This window comes from Opisthocomus hoazin, chromosome 13 (assembly GCF_030867145.1).
Source record: "Opisthocomus hoazin isolate bOpiHoa1 chromosome 13, bOpiHoa1.hap1, whole genome shotgun sequence".
Classification (NCBI taxonomy): domain Eukaryota; kingdom Metazoa; phylum Chordata; class Aves; order Opisthocomiformes; family Opisthocomidae; genus Opisthocomus; species Opisthocomus hoazin.
The window spans coordinates 22,196,291-22,217,029 of NC_134426.1; the positions used below are offsets into that span (position 1 = coordinate 22,196,291).

General features: G+C 40.3%; 1 protein-coding gene across 3 annotated transcripts in view; it reads left to right on the forward strand.

Moving 5' to 3' along the window:
• The window catches only part of GALNT9 (polypeptide N-acetylgalactosaminyltransferase 9), a 167,481-nt gene that overhangs the window by 136,326 nt on the left and 10,416 nt on the right, over nucleotides 1-20,739 (forward strand). For all 3 annotated transcript variants that reach the window (XM_009932508.2, XM_075434799.1, XM_075434801.1), the window contains 3 exons: nucleotides 9,871-10,056; nucleotides 13,480-13,617; nucleotides 16,226-16,321. In XM_009932508.2, coding sequence (XP_009930810.2) covers nucleotides 9,871-10,056; nucleotides 13,480-13,617; nucleotides 16,226-16,321 — 420 coding nt within the window. The remainder of the gene's footprint in view (nucleotides 1-9,870; nucleotides 10,057-13,479; nucleotides 13,618-16,225; nucleotides 16,322-20,739) is intronic.

Consider the following 20,739-nt stretch of genomic DNA (forward strand, 5'->3'; position numbering starts at 1 on the left):
AGATAGCAGTTGCTGAGTGCAAGTTTCTCTAGAACATGTTTCAATTTCTTCATGCTTATCTATTTTCTTCTGTAAGAGGGTTAGTGGAGCGGTTTTATCTTCTCACTATTGTCACATCTGAGATCTCAGCTGGCTTGAGGTTCTGCATAACCTCTAAGAAATGTGTGAAGGACAACCTCTAAATTTGCTACTGAAGACCCTCAAGAGAAATTAAAAAATGTGCATCAGTTGAGTGTCTCATTGCATTCCCACTGCCTTTCTTCTCTGAAAGGAATTTATCTATAAATATTAGAAAACTCCAAGGGAACGAAACTAAGAGGTCAAACTCCAATCAATTCTAATGAATTTGAAAGGGTAATTGAGTATGTATGAAATAACATTTTTACTTTCCTACAAAGAAAAGGTGCCATTTTGAATCTTCCATGAAACTTCAGATTAGATGACTCTGCAAGAGGATCTAACAGCACACCCTTGAACTCTAGTGTAATAGTTCTGAGAGAAGCAGCTAGCTAGTCATTGTTGTGGCAACTGAAATACTAATAATAGTAATCATGAAGAGATAATGCTAGTTCCAAACATATACTAAAGACTGGTGTGACTGCGTCTGCTCTGCCCTTCATATCCATGCTTCTGTCTTCAGACGAAGTTCATGCTGCATAAGGCGGGGAAAAAAACATGAGGAGAGCCCCAAGTGAAATTCAGCCCTGCAAAATCAGTAGTCTACAAATGCTTCTGCATGTTCCCAGCCTTACAAGGCAGTAAGAGCACTGGGGGGCTGGATATTTACACACCTACGTTAATAAGACTGTCCTAGTGGCAAAATTAGCTTTTATGTGTGAGAATTTGTCACGCTTCCTACATATCCACTGCTAGCAGATTATCTAGAAACTGCTTTTAGAAGGAGTTGCAACCAAAAAGGCAGGGATTGCAATAGAAACAATGTCACAATCAGCCAAGAAAGGACTCTTTTTTGGTCCTGTAATTTGCGAGGATTGGTCAGAAGTTTATCGTGAAATCTTTGACAAAACGTATGAACTGTGGATTTTGAGATGCGATTTCTTCCTTTTTTCAATTCTTTTTTTGGCAACTATAAGTGTCTTTGATGTAAGCTGTTTTGTCCCAGCGTGGAAAGATTTTGCTCTGTAAGTGCGCCATTAAATAGCACAGGCTATTTTGAGAAATGAGAGTTGGGACTTTTTTAAACCATAATTATGGCTGTTTTTAAAGATGATGATAAAAATGTAGTAGATGAACAAACCAAGACCATGTGATTAATTTTTCCATATGACGTGTTTGATTATGACAGCTCCCTAGTTTCTAACAGCTTCCTATGCAAAGTGAAAAACAGAGAGAGAGCACTTTATCTAGCATGTCTGATTAAATATGACTTTCTAGTCAGCACTAAGAATACATGGAATAAAGAATATTCATAAAACTCCGTTAGAAAAAACGAAAATGTCAGGCTGTAAATTACTTTGAAAAATCAGTTTTCAGTGAACTGTGTAAATTGTCAATATCAGCAGTGCAAGAACCATGTGTGCTATATTCGTGACAATTTTTCGTTTCTGGAGTAGATGCTAGAAGCGTTGCCACGCTCGTTAAGGACCAGAGAATAGCTAGAGAGCTCCTGTGTTTCAGATGGAAAAAGATCTTATTTTCACACGTCAAGTTTGCTTTGAAGAATCCCTTCTGATTTAGACCTCATTGGTCTGTGGCTAACTGGAAAGGAAGGATGAAACTAGAGTATCATCTTCCTATACATGTTTTTAATATTAAGAGTTATCTTTCTATTTGACTTCATCAGAACAGGAATTTTCCTGTGACTTTGCTGTACACATGGATTTTATTTTACAGAGCGGTGTTAAAGGAGCAGAGATGGGCCCAGTGGTACCTGCTGTTGTGAATTTACTACCTGGGCTGCATGTCCTGCTCTGCAGATATTGCAACTTTTGCCAGAAAGTACTTAGACTTTTTTCACCTTGAGGAACCACAGTTTAATCACTTTGTCAGATCCCTGCACTTGGATGGTCCGTCGCACTGATTTAAGACATCTTTATCTCCAGGCCACCCCGTACCCTGAGGAGGGCTGTGAGCCCGCTGGCCTCCTTAAAGTTTGGTGGGCAGGTTTTGGAGGCTTTTTCAGCTGCTAAATTAAACCAAAAATACTTCTGTGGAAAAGGCTATGCTTTGAAAAAAATTTTAAATAAGGACAAATACCTCTTTTTGATGTTGTCAAAAGATTGTGTTTTGCTATTTTTGCAACAAAGGTTTGGGCTTTCAGTTTAAACTGACCTTTCAGATTGAAATATGCTCATATTAAAAAACTTTTAGCACCAAACAGATCTTCTGAAAATCATTAGTGGTTCAGTTTAAGAACAACATTTTGGGGGTAGATTTTTGGAAGGAGGAAGATGACGGGTGACAAAGAGCCTGTGTTTCAGCTGCTGAAAACATTTAAGATTAATGTTATTCTTGACAATTTAGGTCAGCAAAATTTCTGAAATGTGGAAATCCTTTCATGATAGGAAAATCTTTTCCAGTCCTGCTGTAGGTGTGTGTGGGTAGTCTAGAAGACATCCGTCTTTGGTAGGCTTTGCTTTGAAAATTGAAGAAAACCTGAGATCCCTGACTTTTAAGAATTCCCACGCTGGCATATCATAGAACCGGGATGTCTGAGCTGCTTTAAAAACTCCTCCATCACTTCTGTTGCCTTCACGTAGAAAAGAAAGTCTGAAATCTGAAAGGCTACTTCTGTGAAGCGCTGCTCAGGTGAAGTTCAGAACTGTTTTTATAAAACATCAGGGTCCAGTTCTAGCATAGGGCTTCATTTCAGGACGTGCTGAACATCCACCTCTGAAGTGCTGCCTCTGGCAGAAACCACCGCAGAAATGTCAGCGAACGTGCTCTGCTGGGCACATGAGAAACGAGGGGACCGTGCTGCCACATGCAGGTTTTGGCATTGGTTCTTTCCATTTCCTTACTGCTTGAAGAAGTAGGCGGCAGTGATTTCTTTCAACAAAGGACCACTGAAAGGGCCACAAGTTCCTGGAGGCAGGTAATGCACAGAGCTGCAGCAACACGATTGCAAGGTGTGCGGTAATATTCCCTTCTGGCACCACCACCAGAGCACTTGCTAATTGTGATAAAAGGGCTCAAAGTCTCGGATAATTGCAAATGTCATTAATTGCTTGATTTTCAATATTATTAGGGCGCGGGATTAATCCAGCTCTCTCTTGGCAAAGTGCGCCAATGTTTGCTCGACTAATTTGAAAGAAGGTGGAGACCAGTGTGTTGCAAATGCCCAGTTTGCTCTGTGTTGGAGTTGCTTTGTCATCTGTAAGCTTGCAGTGCTTACACCAACGGACAGTGTCCATTAAAAGAGCCTGTGAAACTGGTAGCAAAGGGTAACCACTTGGAAGCAAATCCTCCCCACACTCAAGTCTCCTTTCTACTATTACACATTCCTGGATATCTTGTCTCTCTAGCTGCTGGAATCAAAAGTGTGTTTGATGGAAAAAATAGTTGCAACAGAGTCTGAAGCTTTTATTTTTTTCTCTCTCACTGAGCACCGAGGTGTTTAAACTGCAAAATTCACAGCAGGATACAAAATTCTTAAGCATCATGATCTTTCTTTCCAGTCTAAATTTTCTAAGTTAAGAGAGTTAACAGTCTCCTCAGCTGTGCCTTCATAAAATGCCATTTTCATTTTTACCTACTGATTTTGCTTTTACTGAGACAATTCATACCAAATGAAGTAACGATGTACAGTCGTCTTAGTGTACAACATAATGTTGTGCATAAACTTGTGAAGCTATAGGTTTGTCATTTTGACTGAGACAATGAATAATCTCTAGTATTAGTTAGTTGTAGACTGCAGGCACCTCCTTCTCCTGATGCTCCTAACAGCGTGCAGAAGAATGGCCCAAAAATATTGGCATTTCTTTGCCATTTTTGGCATGAATCGTTTCACTCATTAGTCAGTAAACAGGCATTTTCAAAAAAACAGAACAGCTGAAAGTACCCTGGGGTGTGTTTCAATTTACCGCGCACTGAGTCCATGGGGAGCGAAGAGCCCTCCCTGTAACCAGCGTGAGCACCTCGGGGGCTGCCACTGCGTGCTGCGCACCGCTCGCCCCACGATTAAGTCCCGTGGGCTTTCTGAGCTCTGACTCAGCGGGGCAGAACGCTGCTGGAAACAGGTCTCACCTGCAGAGATGGAGGCCATGTCAGCAATGTTCTGTATATATATTGCCGTAACTTCAGCATTGATTAGCCCAGCAGACCAGCCAGCTCTACATCCTGCTTCAACAGTGACCAGGCTGCTTGTTTGATCTTTTTCATTGATGGAAGTTTACATTTTACTTTGCCTCACCTCCTTTCCTCATTCCCAGAATACCTGGATTTTACTCAAAAGTGTTGGCTTCCTTTTTTTTGTTTCCTTTTTTTTTTTTTTGTTGCTTGAAACTGTACTTCCTTTTTAGGATGCTAATAATTTCATCCAGAAAAAAAAAGAAATACAGCAGTTCAATTGTTTTAAGATGTTTTCTGGATTTTTTTTTTTTTTAGGAAACCAATTTTTTTTTAAAATCCTGTTAAAAATGATAGTTCGTGCCTTCAGCAACAAGTACTTGTGGGGAAATGTGTTTCCTCAGAAAATTTCTTCTTGTTTGGGAAGAGTTCAAGCACAGCAATTAATAACCTCTTTAAATCATGTACCCAACCTGCGTTCAGAGAAGTTTGGTGATGCACAGTTTAGGTCTGGGTAGACAAGACACTGTCTCATCTCAGTTTTTCTTTGATGCATAGAATATGATGTCCAATTGACTTTGGTATTATAAATGGTAAACATTTTTCTGTAGGATAGCCGAATCTCAGGTGTACAGGATAGGTAATAATTAATGCCAGTAAATCATTGTAGCACAAACCACAAACATTATCATTCAGTTTGTAATTTACCCCTGGTGTGGGTACTAATTCTTCTTAATACTTAATATGTCTGTTTATAGAAAAGTTGATTGAGATAATTAGCTGTAAAAATGCTAAGGTAACACGACTATGGTAACATTTATATTGCTATCAATTTTGTTTATAGCAGCCTAAAGAGCAATACTGGAATTAGAAATTAACTACAATTAGCAAATAAATTGAGTGTCTCTTGGAATTACTTGATCATGTCTTAAAACGTTGCACAGTATGACGCTGGTGGAGGTGAAGCTTAGTCCCTGGGCTGTAGCAGCTGCACTGAGTTGAGGAGCACATAAAGCAGAAGCTTGTTTGCTTCTCTGCTGTTGCTGCTTCTCAGCTGGAGCTGCTTCTGTGCCCTGCCCAGGGCTTCTTTTGAGCCCGTATCTACCTTACCCGTAATGGGGCCTGGGCTGTTGCCCCTGCAGTTGCCCTCCAATCCATGTCTGATGGGTGCATGCTCAAGTTTACTGATGGGGATTTGCCTCTCCGTGGGGGTACAGGATCACAGAACAGTAGGGGTTGGAAGGGACCTCTGGGGATCATCTACTCCAGCCCCCTGCTGAAGCAGGGTCACCTAGAGCAGACTGCACAGGACCGCATCCAGGTGAGTTTTGAATATCTCCAGAGAAGAAGAATCCACAGACTCCCTGGGCAGCCTGTTCCAGTGCTCCATCATCCTCAGAATGAAGAAGTTCTTCCTCATGTTCAGAAGGAACTTCCTCTGCTTCAGTTTGTGCCCATTGCCCCTTGTCCTGTCGCTGGGCACCACTGAAAAGAGTATGGCCCCATCCTCTTGACACCCACCCTTAAGATATTTATAAGCATTTCTAAGGTCCCCTCTCAGCCTTCTCTTCTTCAGGCTGAACAAGCCCAGCTCCCTCAGCCTTTCCTCGTAGGAGAGATGCTCCACAGAAGGCTGAGGTTGCCTTTCAGTGATGTGCACCCTCGCAGTGACCAGCTCAGAGAGACCTTTCAAATTCCATGTTCTCAGTAAATAAACCTTGAAACACGTGGTTAATGTTGGAAGCTCAGTGTGAGAGGAATTACTTGAGTTGGAAGTGTGTTGTTATCCTGGAAGATGATTAATAGATGTGGAAGTTGGTTTCCTCTGCCTGAAACGGGTCTGTCTGGAGGGACTTGGGCATCATGTTATCCTCACAGGTAGAAATAGTTTGCTTCCTGTAGTAAGGCACTTTAAGAACTCTGCTTGATAAGTGCTATATAGATGCATGTAATTATTTTTCTGGCATAATTTCATAGATGTGGCAAGAAACAGGTTGTTTACTGCTGTTAAAGTGGGTCATTAAATACAGTTTTGAGGATGAAAAGAGAGGGAGAATCAGCCAGGTTCAGGGGCAGCCACTGACTCACCTCTCGCCTTGCAGTAAGACTTTCCTCGTTCTTTCATCCTTCGTTGTATTTCAGAGACTTCTTGCACTTTGATGCAGACAGGCGACGGTTTTCTGAATCACGTGTGTCCTTTGGTTCTGTGTCCAGCAGGGAGAAGGTGCTGCTAAACCTCCCCACCCTCTTGATTCAGACACAAATCTTAAGTCTTCATCTAAATCTCACATGACTGCTCTTAACTACTGGGATCCTGGCTGGTTTCGGGTGCGCGTGCGTGGTTGTACTGCTGAAATTCTTTCGTTTTGTATAATATTAAGCAGTCACTGGGCTGGAAAGGGAGAGGACAAGAGCTTCGCTCTGTACTTAGAAGTGAACTGAAAGGGTGTGGGGCTGCAGAGCCATGTCCATGCTCTGTTGAACAGCAACTAATCTTGATGAAGTGAAACAGGAGACCTTGTCTGGCCTGAAATGACCCATCGTCGAGCAGCTGTGTCATTTATCTGGAATATGGAGAAAAGATGTATGCCTGGTGATACACAGCTACTAAACTGCCTCTTCGCCCCATGTGCTGTACATCCAGTTCTCTTTCTCTGGGATTGGAAATCCCATGCTTACTGTAGGAAACATCCCCCACTGGTGTTAAAAGCTACATATTCTCAGAAAAAACAAGTCATCTGAGGTACATGAGTGTCTTCAGTAGGAAGCAAATTTTCCTTTATTATTTCCTGGCTGTGTCCTTCTTGCTCTTCAACAGATTTTGTCTCTTTAAAGAGTAAAACGGGGATGAGGAGTAGGGGAAAGGAGTGACTGAATGTAAATGTCGAGCAATGTAGATGACTGCAGATGGGACGGTCACACCACAGTGCCATTTCATGCTGACTGCTGAGCACCAAAGATCCCGGCTGACAGGCTGAGCGTTATCTGGCCTGAGGCGGCGGCTGCTGCTGCTGCTGCCTTTTTTGTTGTGTTCCCTTCAGAGCTAGGTGTCTGAGTTCCCTGTGGATTTCATCTGGGGAGAATTTATCACTGATAAATAACTGTTTGTGCTGAATTTACAGATGAACTAAACTATTTCCTTTAATGTTGCAGTTTAGTACCTTTTTCTTTTCAGGTTTGCATGAGCGCTGGCATTTGAAGGAAATAAATCTGTCGCTCAGATAATGTATTTGCTCTTGGTACCAAAATATATAAATACAAATTACAAGATCATTAACCATATCATGAGAAAGAAAAATGTGCTGTGCATTTAATAGCTGACTTCCAGGATGAGTTGGGCAAATAGCAGTATACTAAAATGTATTGCTCATTTCCCCTGCTGATTGTGAAAATCAGTTAATTCCTTTCTTTTTTGTAGCACTTCCCCTTTGCACGGGAAACCTTCAGCATATGTCAGTCCAAATTTACGAGCAGTGTGTTTTTCAGTGTTATTTCATCTATCAAATGTAAATTCCAGAGGCCAGTGATTTACTGCAGAGCTGTTTGGAAAGCAGCAAATAAATATTACCTAATAAAGTTGGTGGTTTGTTTTTTTTAAAGCCAAACTGGAGGATACTATTTTATCTGCCACTTCCCAAGCAATTTAATTTTGTCCCCGAGAAGGCAGGCTAGATGGAGAACTGCCCCAGTACTGTTCTGGAGCGCACCTTGTCTGGAAATGAGCTCTTACGCTCAGTAAAAGGCAACTTTGGAAAGCAATGGCTTATTGCTTGTATTTTAATAGCTTTTATTTATTTCAGCTAGACTAGGTGCAGACCTGAGGGAACTGAAATGCATCAGCTTCACTCACCCTGCATCACTCCAAATCCCACTGATTTGAAGAGACAAGGCTTTTTTGTTTCCCACTGTGGAGTTCAGACAGTAAATAATCAATAGCAAAAAATTGCACTGTATGGGTACAGTGGTGTCTGAGAAGGCTGGGTGATACAGTCTCCACGCAGCTGCTTTTAGCCATCTTCATCAGCTCAGGGGTAGAGAGATAAGTGGTTATTTATTGCTTCTTAAGTGACTGGGCTGCAGGTAAAGGTATACAGAACAGTTGCACCGGAGTTGCCCGACAGGTAAGCAGCTGAGAGGATGTAGGAGCATGGGGTGAGAAATGCATTTGCTGTGCTCACATCCACTGCCAATTGTGGCAGGAACCCCTGCTGCTAAATAAATGCTCATTTTAGTGCATGGCCAGATTCACCAAGACATCCTGAGCTGAGACTCGTGTCTTTGTTCTCGGGTAAAATTTCCATGGGGTCCTGTACCGACCAGGTGAGTCAGTGCTTGTGTCTTACTGATAAGGGTAGGGCAAAGCGTGTTTGTGAAGGGAGAAGCGCTGCACTGAAAATCAGTGAAGCCTGCAGGGGCTAGATTAGGAAAAGAAAAGAATAATTGACTGACTCTCAATCAAAGTCGAAGTTTCCATAATGAGAAAATAAGCGTGTTACCATGCTTTGTCTTCTGTTGGTATTGTGCAAGTGGGTAATTTGTTTCCCTGTTTCCCAAAGGTAATGTTCAAGTCCCCACAGAAGGGGCTCTGGAGTGGAACAGGTCATCTGAGATTCTTATGTATGCCAAACATGTATCAGATTTTTCTGGCAGTCACATTTGAACTATTATAAGTTTGTTAGTTGATTTGGAGAGCTGATACAGGAACCCCCACATATTCAGTGCCAAACACAGACAGTGATACGACTGATTATTGTTGATGTTTCAGTAACAAGCACTGGGTGAAGTTAGTCCCTGTGATAGAGGTTACCACCTTATAATTTGTCTTCTGCCTAACGGTTCCAAGAACAGTGGCATTGTGGGGAAGGACTTGGATAGTTATGGCACCTAAAATTACGCACCTAACACCACCAGCTGCATTCACCTTGGGCTCATCTATAGTCAATGTGCAGAGGGAGGCATTTCACCCTGGGAACAGGTAAATTGGGTGATCGTTCGGAATTGTTCAATCGTACCCATCTCCACCTAGGGAACACTCTACATACAGTATCTGAAAAGAAGCAGTCTGTGTTCAGTTTTGGGCCCCTCACTACAAGAAAGATATTGAGTTGCTGGAGCATGTCCAGAGAAGGGCAATGAGGCTGGTGAAGGGTCTAAAGAACAAATCTTATGAGGAGCAGCTGAGGGAACTGGGGCTGTTTAGCCTGGAGAAGAGGAGGCTGAGGGGGGATCTTATTGCTCTCTACAACTACCTGAAGGGAGGTTGTAGTGAGTCAGGTGTTGGTCTCTTCTCCGGGTAACTAGTGATAGGATGAGAAGCAATGGCCTCAAGTTGCAACAAGAGAGGTTTAGATCAGATATTGGGAAAAATTTCTTTACTGAAGCAGTGGTCAGATGTTGGAACAGGCTGCTCAGGGAGGTGGTTGAGTCCCCATCCCTGGAGGTGTTTAAAAAATGTGTAGATATGGCACTTCAGGATATGTGGGCATGGTGTTGTTGGGTGGATGGTTGGACTTGATGATCTTGGAGGTCTTTTCCAACCTATGATTATATGATTCTATATCACCTTAAAAAGAAGAAAAATTTTAAAAATTCGTTTCACTGTTTTTCCTCCAACTCTTCCAGGTCTGGCAGTGCGGTGGAAGCATGGAGGTGTTACCCTGTTCTCGCGTGGCACATATTGAACGCACAAAGAAACCCTACAACAACGACATTGATTACTATGCAAAGCGCAATGCCCTGCGGGCCGCTGAGGTCTGGATGGATGACTTCAAGTCACATGTTTACATGGCGTGGAACATCCCCATGGCAGTAAGTACAGGTCACGCTCCCTCCTGAACAGAGGCGGAAACGCGGGTGGCAGTATCTACTTAGCTCTTTGAGGTGAAGGATATTGCTACAGTCGTACAAAGTGGGCTAAGCTTAGGGGGATGAGTGCTTTCAAGCTGGTCCATGCTCAATACGGACAGTTCTGCCATATAAACTTGCTTCCTCGGTGTAAGTTTTGTTGTGTACTCAGGAGCAGTGACACAGATTTATAATTTAACTACAGCACAATGTTTCAGGTTTATGCGCTTCCTCAGAAGTCATCGTTAATTTGGGATGCCATTAAACTTTGAGGTGTTCATATGCTACAGTGGTGAGGACTACAGAAATGTCCATAAATAAATATTATCGTTCATAATGAGACTCAGTAGACCTTGCCAGCATAAAAAAAAAAAGCAGGAGATAAAAGAATCACACTGTAACTAGCTTTATTGTCTACAGGCTGAGAGCTGCGATGTGGATGCATTCTGTTTCCTACTGTGCATACGAATTGTAGATGGCATGTGGGGACCTCTAGGAATCCATGTAGTATAAATATTAGATAAACTGTAGGTTCAATTTGTCACTTTATTCTGTAAGTATATCACATGCTGCATCTCCACTGAGCATAATTCTTGGAAAGAAGAGATATACATTATATCCCCATCAGGTGGAAGCTGACTGGTGCTGTATCCTTTAGTGATATTTGCATCCAAATTATTCATGTGAAGGGGCACAGGGAAAGCAGCTGAGGGGAAGCATACTCTGATCTGTATGTAATGATGGTTTAATTAACCCTTATAGAAGGGGTTTGCTCAAGCCTGATTGAAGTAAATGGAAACAGGAAAATACGCCAACCCAGCAGTGTCTTTGTGATTCAGTTGTGACCCGGAGTCTGTCAAAGTCATGGGAGTCTTGACAAAGGCTTCATTGGATTTAGTCTGTGTCCTAAATACCTACTTGTACTTTGGTACTTAGGTAATATATCACAACCAATTTTTGTTCATTCCTGTTGTAATTTTGAAAATATATATACCTAAAGGAGGAATTTTTCTTTCCTCTCCATGTGATGTCTGAATATGTCAAATGCTCGTGTCTGAATTTTACTTACTGCTGTTCACTATTGGACATTGTGCAAGGTCTCTATGAAGATGTGTTTTGGTGGCTTCTTTTGGCATGAGAGGTAATTGCAGAGAATTATTTTGCCTTAACAGAAAGCAATACTGCAGAACTTCTTTCTCACACAAGATTTCTGTGATAGTAGGAGGAAGACAAAGCAGTGTCCGTTGACGTTTTTCACAGCATTTTGTCCCTGTCTGCATCCATTTGATAAAATGATCAGTGTCAAATAGGAGATGAAAAAGTAACCTGGGTAAATTTGTTTGCTTGATGCCATCTGCAAATGTGTTCTGAGAAAAGACAAAATATTTAAATAAGCATTTACACCAAAACGTGATTTCCTTTAATCTCCCTGAGATTACTTATTGATGTACTTTTCTGCACTGAGCTATACAGCAGTGCTTTTAAAAAAGCAAGGCAGATCTACATTAAGAGACATAAAATCAGCAGAAGTACTGAACACTAAAATTTTCTTTCCATAAAACAAATTGATTGATAAAATGTGCATCATAAAAATAACCCCATTATCTCTCAGGAAAAAGAAACTGGTGTTAGTGTTCACAGAGTTATTCCACTGTAGTGTTCAACCTAGATGAGTAAGAAGTACTGTACCGTTATAAGCTATAAGAAAAGCCTGCTGCAGGAGAACTAGGAACCTTGCTGCCTGGTTAAAAAGAACATGTCCACATACTAAATTGTGTGGACACCTCATTCTTGTACCACCACACCGTAGCCTGCACATCATGACTGCAGCTGATACAGAGGCAAGCACGGCATTTTCATAGCTGGTAAATTTGCTTCTCCTGTGGTCTGTAGAAATGGCACTGCAAACAGGGCATCGTATCACCTCATTTTAGAATAGGGAAGGAAGGAAGCAAGTAAAATACATGTTTTCTCCCATAACAAAACCCATCCAAATTAACCCTCTCAAAACTCACACCATCTTTTTCACAACTCGCTCCCTTCCAAGTTATTGAGGATCTGTCAATAATGTGTATCTTGATTAGCAGATGACCTTTGGACACATACGCCAGATCACATTCCTACAACCCTTAGCAGCAGGTCAGCATAGCTTTATTTTAGTTAACCAAGTATTTGGTATGCCCCTGCTTATGATCTATTCGTCAACAATTTTAGTGATAAAGGAATCTCATATTGAATGATTTATTGTACCGAGGGCCTCTGAGAATTGTTCTCCTTCCATGTAGCCTGAAGTAGTACGTAAATTAACATTCATGTGAATGGATGCTGCATAGAGAGCTCATGACAAAGTACGCGGCAGCAAGCAGCAGCGAGCACATTAAACTCTTTATGTGGCAAATAGAAAAACCTGTTCAGTATTACACTTGTATTCTCTCCTGAAAACTAGGCATCTGTTGGGGATTCTAATAAACCCTGAGCTAAGATTTGTTGCTGTCTTGTAACCCTGCATCGGACATCATTTGTAAAATGCACAGAAATCTTTCTGGAGGAGATGTACAAGGCAATTGAGACAGATCCATGCAAAACTCCCCAGTTTCTGTCCATTTGATTCATACAGTGTTGGAAAAGATTTTTAGGTGAGGTAACTCTTACTGTCTTAATGTTCAACTGTGATTATTTGTAATGGTTTAAATCAACAGGCCGTAACTCAGGACCTGACATTTTTAAATGGCTGGATTTGATCATATTGATATGACTCTTCCATCTTGTGTTTTTCATGGGATTTGTATTCAAACATGAATTAGATTCTGAAGTAGAATTATAAAGAAGGTTTTAACTGCATTTTACAGCTCAAGTCTGCAAATGATCTCCAGTTCCAGTAAAAACTGAATGCTGGTCTATGCAAATGTTTAATGGAGCTTAATGACTTTTTGAGCAGCTCTGCTTTCAAGTTTTAACAGGTCCATTCTGATCTCATTTACATTAGTGAATACCCAAGGCTGTTGCTAGAGCAAACCATGATCAAGCTGCAATATCTTAGATCAGAATTACTGCCTGAAATTCCTAACAAATCTGAAAGCAAAGGAGTTCAGATTTGATTGCAAACATTTAGAATTGGTGTAAGTAACAATGTTCTTATTGTATTCTTATTATTTTCATTTATGTTTGGTTTTTGCTTGTTCATTATCCTTCTTTTTCCACTGACTTTCATTAATATTTATTATCTGCTCTCAACAGCAGCTGTTTGATGAGCTGCTACTTACAAAAGAGAAAAAAGAGAGGGAGATACAGCTTAGTATACAAAATGAACTCCAATTTGGTTTCAGTAAAGAAAACAACCATAAAGTCAATCCAAGGAGATCTCTTTATTCTTTTTCTGCTTTGTAGAACCCTGGAGTTGACTTTGGAGATGTTTCTGAAAGAGTAGCTCTACGACAGCGACTGCAGTGCCGGAGTTTTAAGTGGTACTTGGAGAACGTCTATCCTGAAATGAGGGTTTATAATAATACAGTCACTTATGGAGAGGTACTGTATGTCTTTGAAAATACACCATGGCTGCATTAGAGCAATCCTTTCATCTTCGTGGTGGGTATCAGGATGTACAGAGAAATTTCAAGTCAGCACAGTAGTAACAACAGAAATGTTCTCCCAGACTTTTAATCAACACTAAGAAGTGTGGATTTGAGAAGCACTGTGCCTCTCACTGGAGTGTATCAGATGAGATCATTCTCACTAACAATGATACGCAATGTCCTTGGCTTTCATTTTAAAGTAGAATAGCTCTGAGAATGTAAATTTGAGGTAATCATTTTCCCAAATAGGATACCACAGATGTCATCAAGAAAACATCAGCAATCAAGAGAGCTAAAATAATTACAGTTAATGAGAACAGATGAGTTTACTGAATTCTTTTTAGGTAGAGAACTACTCCTTTTTTTGGGTTTTCCCAGACTATTTGTTTTTGCAGTCCTCCTTCTTCAGGATAAAACATAGCCTTATTCAGATTATGAAGTGAGGCTACCATTTGGCTGGTCTTCATCTCATCTTGAAAAAGTCATTGGAGGAAAAACAGTTCTGTTGCTTTGTGCTCAGACTCTGTATTTTCATTTTCACTTCTGTACCAGTATTAAGACCTTGGAACACCTACGTGGAGATAGCCGAGTGGATAGGTTGCTTAACCCTAATAAAATGTCAGATCCAAATGTGTTAGATGTTTCAGTTCACCTCGGCTGTCTGGATCATTTTTTTCCCTTCTGTGAGCCAATCAAACCTCCCACATATGCTTGACCCCAATCTTTAAAGGAGCCAGACGTGCCTTCTGTAACAGTTTTAATCTGTATCACGTGCCTGTAATGGAAGGACTGCTGTCACTCATGGCTGTGAACTGGGGTGAAGTTCTAGCAGCTATCCTGCTACGTAATGTTTTTAAGATTCTGTTTTAATTGTCTACGTGAACTACAATTAAATCCAAAGGCAATATATTTTCACATTAAGACAACTAAATGGACATTATTCCTAGTGTTCCATTTGATTGACTTCCTATAAAAATAAGACGGGCACTTCAGATATTGATACAAAGTGCAAGTTTTATTGAATAATACCACTTTGCATTCTAATGTAACTAACCCTGGCAGTAACTGAGGAAAGACATTTAGTAAATTCAACAGGAGCTATTAGTAACTGTCAGCTCTGAGAAGTCTGTTAAATGCAAAGAACATTGGCAGTACTGCCAATGTTGTGTCAATTATACCAGACGGTTAGCAAGCTGGGCTCTAAAAAGAAGTTTGATTCTGTTGAGTAGTCGCATAGAAGGTTCTTGAGTCAAACAGGAAGTTAGTGATGCAATTATCTATTTCATTAAAATTTGTTATAAAATGGAGCCACACAAACTATTTAGCTAGTATAAACTGGCATAGTTCCCTTTATCTTACATGCCCTTAATGTAAAAAATAGAGGCTTCATCCTAAATGACATCAAGCTTGTTATTAAATATTTTCTCACCTGGTTATTTTCCTGGAGGAAAAGATGTCTGGATTTTAGCGAGTTTAAAGGAAAATAAATCTATTGAGTAGATGTGAAACAGTAGTAAAAATATATTTTCTAGTGACTCAATTCATGTTTTTTAAAGCTGTGTCATAAAGCTGTCTTCATCTTCTTTAGCCTTTATGGTACTCAAGTTATAAAATAAACCTCCTGAAATTTAACTGTTGGAGAGCCCCGTTATCCAGTCTGATCCCCTGTTATTCTTGTACACTATAACATGAAGGATTATGTACTGATTTTTCTGAAACCTCATGCAGCAGCTCTTTCTGTATTATGGGGATAGCCAGACAAATACTTCACGGTCTAAACCAAAACTGACCTGTTGACTGTTTCAAAATGTCTGTCTAAATAACTTCTTGTTTAAGATACCTGTAAAATTTTTCTAGGTCCACAATGTGTGCGTAATACTTCTAGTCTGAAAAAAAAGGCGGCTCTGAAATTTCACAAGAGCTCCAGCCCAGTTTTATAGACTTGTAAATTCTTCTTGTCTAGGGAGGCACATGAATTTTTTACTTCATTGGATCTCTGAACCCACACTTTAAATATATTGAAAGCCTTCCAACACTGCTCATCATTGCTGTATCCTTTCACAATGATGTGCTTTACATAACCATATACTATATTCAGAATTCAAGTAATTTTTTTTTCACATGCTTTTTTTGTTTTTATATGAGCAATAGGAGCAGACAAAAGTGTGCCACATCTAACACCAATCCTGGGGAGTTCGGATGTCTTTTGGTGAAGTCACATTCCAAAAATCTAGGGTCAGAATTTATATTTACACAAGAGTAATTTGGAGCAAAATTTGGCCTGGGTTTCTTAGAGTGATTGTTATGGTGTTTTGATTCTTGAGTAACTGCTGAAAATATAACTATGACCCAAAGTCTGTCCAAATAATGTCTTTTCCTGGAGCAAATTCACTATTGGCATCCTGTCATATCTGGAGTATAAGCATATGTTTCTCAGAGAAGAATAGTTTTACATACTAGCTGTTTCAACAGCTGTAGTGCAGCTAAGATTTAGCTAGATTGGAGTTGCATTGTGCAGACTAATTTCTAATACAGCTGTTTTCTTTCTGATTCGGTTATAGGTGCGTAACAGCAAAGCTAGTGGCTACTGCTTAGATCAGGGAGCTGAAGAGGATGACAAAGCAATCCTTTACCCATGCCATGGAATGTCCTCTCAGGTAAATGGTTAAAATCCCATAATTAATGAGAAACCTTTAACTTAAAGAATTTTCAGAAGAAACAATAATTATTTTGGTTCATATGAGTTGAGTTTGGCAGCGTATTCCTGACTTGCAAAGGAAAACATCTGGCTTTTCTCTTCCTGGATGCCCTTTCCAAGGTTGTTCAGCATGTGAATCTGTACGTTGAAGATGCCAGTTAGGAAAACAGAAGAATAATGATAATTTATTGTAGTAACAAAGAGATCCACCGAAGATTGTTGATTTTAGACAGTTTGTGTGAGTGATCAACTCTTCTCATTGACTTGACTTATCCTAGGAATAATACCTTTTAAAATGAACTGTTCATTGGTCCCATAGGCTCCTATGCAGCTGCTGATGTGACTCCCCAAGTAGACAAAAGGTTAAGCCCATATTTAACATCAACTTCAAAGGGAATTAAGAATATCTTTTAAGTTAGTACTTCCTAACATAGAAGATTTCTTTTTTGTCAGTGCCTGTGCATATTATTATTTTCTTACAGAGGTTTGAAGATTTTAAAATTACATTTCTTCTTTCTGTGCTCATAGTGATGTTACTTGTTTTTTACATACAAGTTGGATATTATTTAAATCCAGGACTTGAGCTTCTTCTGAAATGTAGTTCTAGTTTCTTTCAAAGTATGATCTGAATCAGAACTACATTAGTGAACATTCTCATGAATAAATAAACTTTGACCTTGTCATGGACTTCACAATTATCTGGTTCAGTCATATATCTATTGATTTGGAGTCCTGGCTCGTACATCACCTTGGAGGCATAACAAAAGTCGCAAAATATAAATACTGCCTATTGTGCTTAATTGCAAGCTGGTGAAGAGTCATACCTTATTAGAGCAAAGTGAGAGAGACAATAATGCCTACTGACAAAATGTCCACCTTTGGCAGGATCATTATGGAACATTTGACTGACACTTTCCTAGTAGAGGCAGAAGGAACAGCCTTTGAGTAAGGTAGCAAAATAGCGTTGCTTAATTAGATGCAAATGAACATTTCAAGAAGACTCTACTTAGACATGTCAAGGCACTCGGAGAGAGTTCAGTCTCTTGCTCTATTCTAATTCTGACCAGAAAGTTGCAAATTTAAGTCCTTCCAGAAAGTCCCTTTGCAACATCTAATCTCCTGTCATTGTGCTAGCATTGAGAAGAATAACGAAATAAATTGTTCTGAGTAAGTTATTTTGTGATTTAAGTCCTTAACCTACTTGTTTGCCTCCATGTCTCCTGCTTTATAAAATATGCTTTGACTTCCAGAAGAAAATAAATGAGGGCTTAAGTTACCGTGAATTTATTTGAAAGTAAACATTTACTGTATGAGAAGTTGAAGTTGGGTAGTGAGCAGTTAAATCTCTTCTAGCTAGCTTCTGCTATCTTCGGTATCCTGTCCACATGAATTTTCTGGAAAAGCCTGAAAAGCTTTTTTTAGACTTTACATTACAGCCACAAGCTAGAGCCCTGTTGTTACTAGCATTGTATAAAAGCATAGAAGAAAGTAACTCTTCCCAAACCCTTAAAATCCAAAGCATCCTCTGCATGTGAGAATTATAGAAGTCTGGGAAAGGCAAAAATTTAATCTACCAAATCATCCTGCAGCACTTTCTATTTTCTTTTTTTTTAAAAGAAAAAAAAAGGAAAAAGGAAAAAAGTTTTCATTTGTTAAGAAACACCAAGCAGAAGGCAGAGGTGATGTTTTATCTAAGTTGACTGTTTGACAGACAAGCATGGGTTGGAGTCACTCGAATGCAGCCAAGTTAATTAATGATTACATAGCTGGAAAACTTCTATCCTCTCACCACAATTTACAAAATTAATTCAGTATGAGAACCACAGCTGCACAAACCCTAATCAAGGATATTCAAGCACATAGCATGAAAGGTGTTGACAGCAAGCATTTTAATATATTAAATAAACATTTTTAAAACCCCTCTTCTAATCAGCCTGGCTGAGCATAGTTGTCTGTCATGTTTAGCTTTCAGTTTCTGACATTTTTCATCTCAAGCATGGGGCATAAAATACCCCTACTGATTTGAGATGTGGGTTAGTTGTGCATGCCTACTGAATATAAATTAATATAAGCATGGAACTCATTTTCACCAGTTAGGTTATCACGGGTGCTTGATGTGTCTTACCGGCGTGAAAGCCTCTCGCTGTTCAGCTGCACTCTTGTTTGGTTGTCATACTCTTCAATTCTGACAAGCAAATTACCAGTGATTTTAGTACACACATGGTTACACTGAAACCAACAGAAGTCAGTCAAGTGTTTAAAGAAAGCTGAGGCAGGAATAAGATTACTGTTCTTCTGTGATAAAATGTTCTTTTCTACTTCTTACCCTTCTATTTCGCTCGCATATTGCACACTTCTCAATGGTGTTGTCCTGCATTACCAGTGAAAAATAAAACCACTCCACCACTGAAAAAAATGCCCTTCCCTATGTGTATTCTCAAGATCAGTTTTTACTGTGATAAACCACATCTTTTCAGTGACATCAGCTTTTAAATTTCTGTATTGAAACAGGGACAAGCTCTTTTATGGATGCTCTGGAATGCATTTAGCCTGAGTTTACATCAATTTGGCTTAATGTATTTGACTCAAGCGAAGTCAGTGTAAGCTAGCAGTTAGGTTGTATCCAGACAAGGTTTTGCATCAGTCTAAGCTGATCTCAAAACTTGCTTTACAGAAAAGTAGTGCTCTTTTTGTATGTGTTCATTGGATCTGAAGTTTGAGTCTAATGCCTTTCAGGAAAAAAGGTTTGCAAATACTGCTGGGAGAGCAACAGGAAACAGTCCAGGGCTAGAGAAAACTCAGAAACAAAGGAATATATTTGGGATCTTGACCTGCCTTGTCTCTGCATGTGGCTTGTCTTGTACCATCACCTGTAAAGCTTGTCGGTTCTACAGGACTGCATAATACCCTTTTGTTGTAAAATGATTTTTAAAATTGGGAGGGATGGGGGGATGGACACAAACCCCACAAGAGTGGAATGTGTTGTGCTGGAAGCTTCTTAGAAATGTTGTAGGACACACAGGTTTTGAACCATCTGAGCACTTAACGCAGCCTCAGTGGAAATATTCACTGTCTCGGTCTGTCGTGAAAGCTGTGAAGTGGAGCTGATTATACAGTATGTGAAAGCAGAGGAGAACTTAATAAAATGGCATCCTGGAATCGAAAGGCCCTGGTGAACAGCCTCCTTCTCCGCCCTCCTCTCTTCCCTTGCACACTGAGAGAAAGAGGAGGCATGGCAGCTGTGAAAGCCAGAACTCCCTCGGCATTGAGATCAAGCAGAAAAAAGGGAGATCTCGCCATTCGGATTCCTGGAGCTCGCAGCTACGCAAACGGATGGAGTAAGAGGAGATGAAAGGCTTTACTTAAGTATCTGCCCTCAAGAAACAGTTGAACATTTTGCTTGGTAGAGCTACGGTTTTCCAGAGTTGCACGCTGGGTAGCAGGTTGGATTGCTCAGCACAGGGTGGAGGAAGAGGTTGTCCCTTATCTTGCAGGAAGCGATGGGTGAGATTCTGTAACAAACCTGGAAGTTTGGTAACTGGTTCTCTTGTAATCTGCTTGTCTTGCTCTAATAAATATTCTGGAGATTTAAGGTATTTCAGATTCCTGTATCATAGAATGATACAATGCTTTGGGTTGGAAGGGACCTTTAGAGGTCATCTAGTCCAACCCCCCTGCAGTGAGCAGGGATATGGTAGCTAGACCAGGTTGCTCAGAGCCCCGTCCAAGCTGGCCTTGAATGTTTCCAGGCATGGGGATGTATAGCTCAGTTTCTGTGTCAGCTTACAGCTCACTGAGCCTGCAGGGCTGAAGGATCATTAAAGATTTCCTTTTGTTTGGAGAGCAAGAGTGAGAGAGATGAGTTAAATTTAGTGTGGAAAGCTACCAGGCCCACCTGTGTAACTGCTTTCTAAAAACAATTACCTGCTTTTATTTTGTGCTTTTTTATCACTTGGCTGGAAATTAGCAAGAATGGATTTTCTGAAGTCAAATCCTTCAGTTAAATGCTGGCATTTACTGATGCTTCTGGAGGGTCACCTTCCATAGGCAGCACTGCTCATTATTTTTGAATCAGATATGCTGGCTTTTGGTAAACAACCTTTGACATCTCTTCCATTCTGCGCAGATTTCTGAATGTTGAAGGGAGAAGTATCCTGTGTTATCATAGGTACAGCAGATACTACCAGGATCAGATCTTGGAGTATTTAATCGAGCACTTAACTTCAGTGTCATTTATGTGGATCCTTCAGCTCAGATAAAAGAGACAAACTCAGTAAAGGTCCATCCTCAAACTCTTCTTCTGTTCTGCAGCTTGCAATGGGAGTACGCGGATACGTCAGGCTCTCAGCCCATCCAGAGACTTGCGTGGACTGGGGG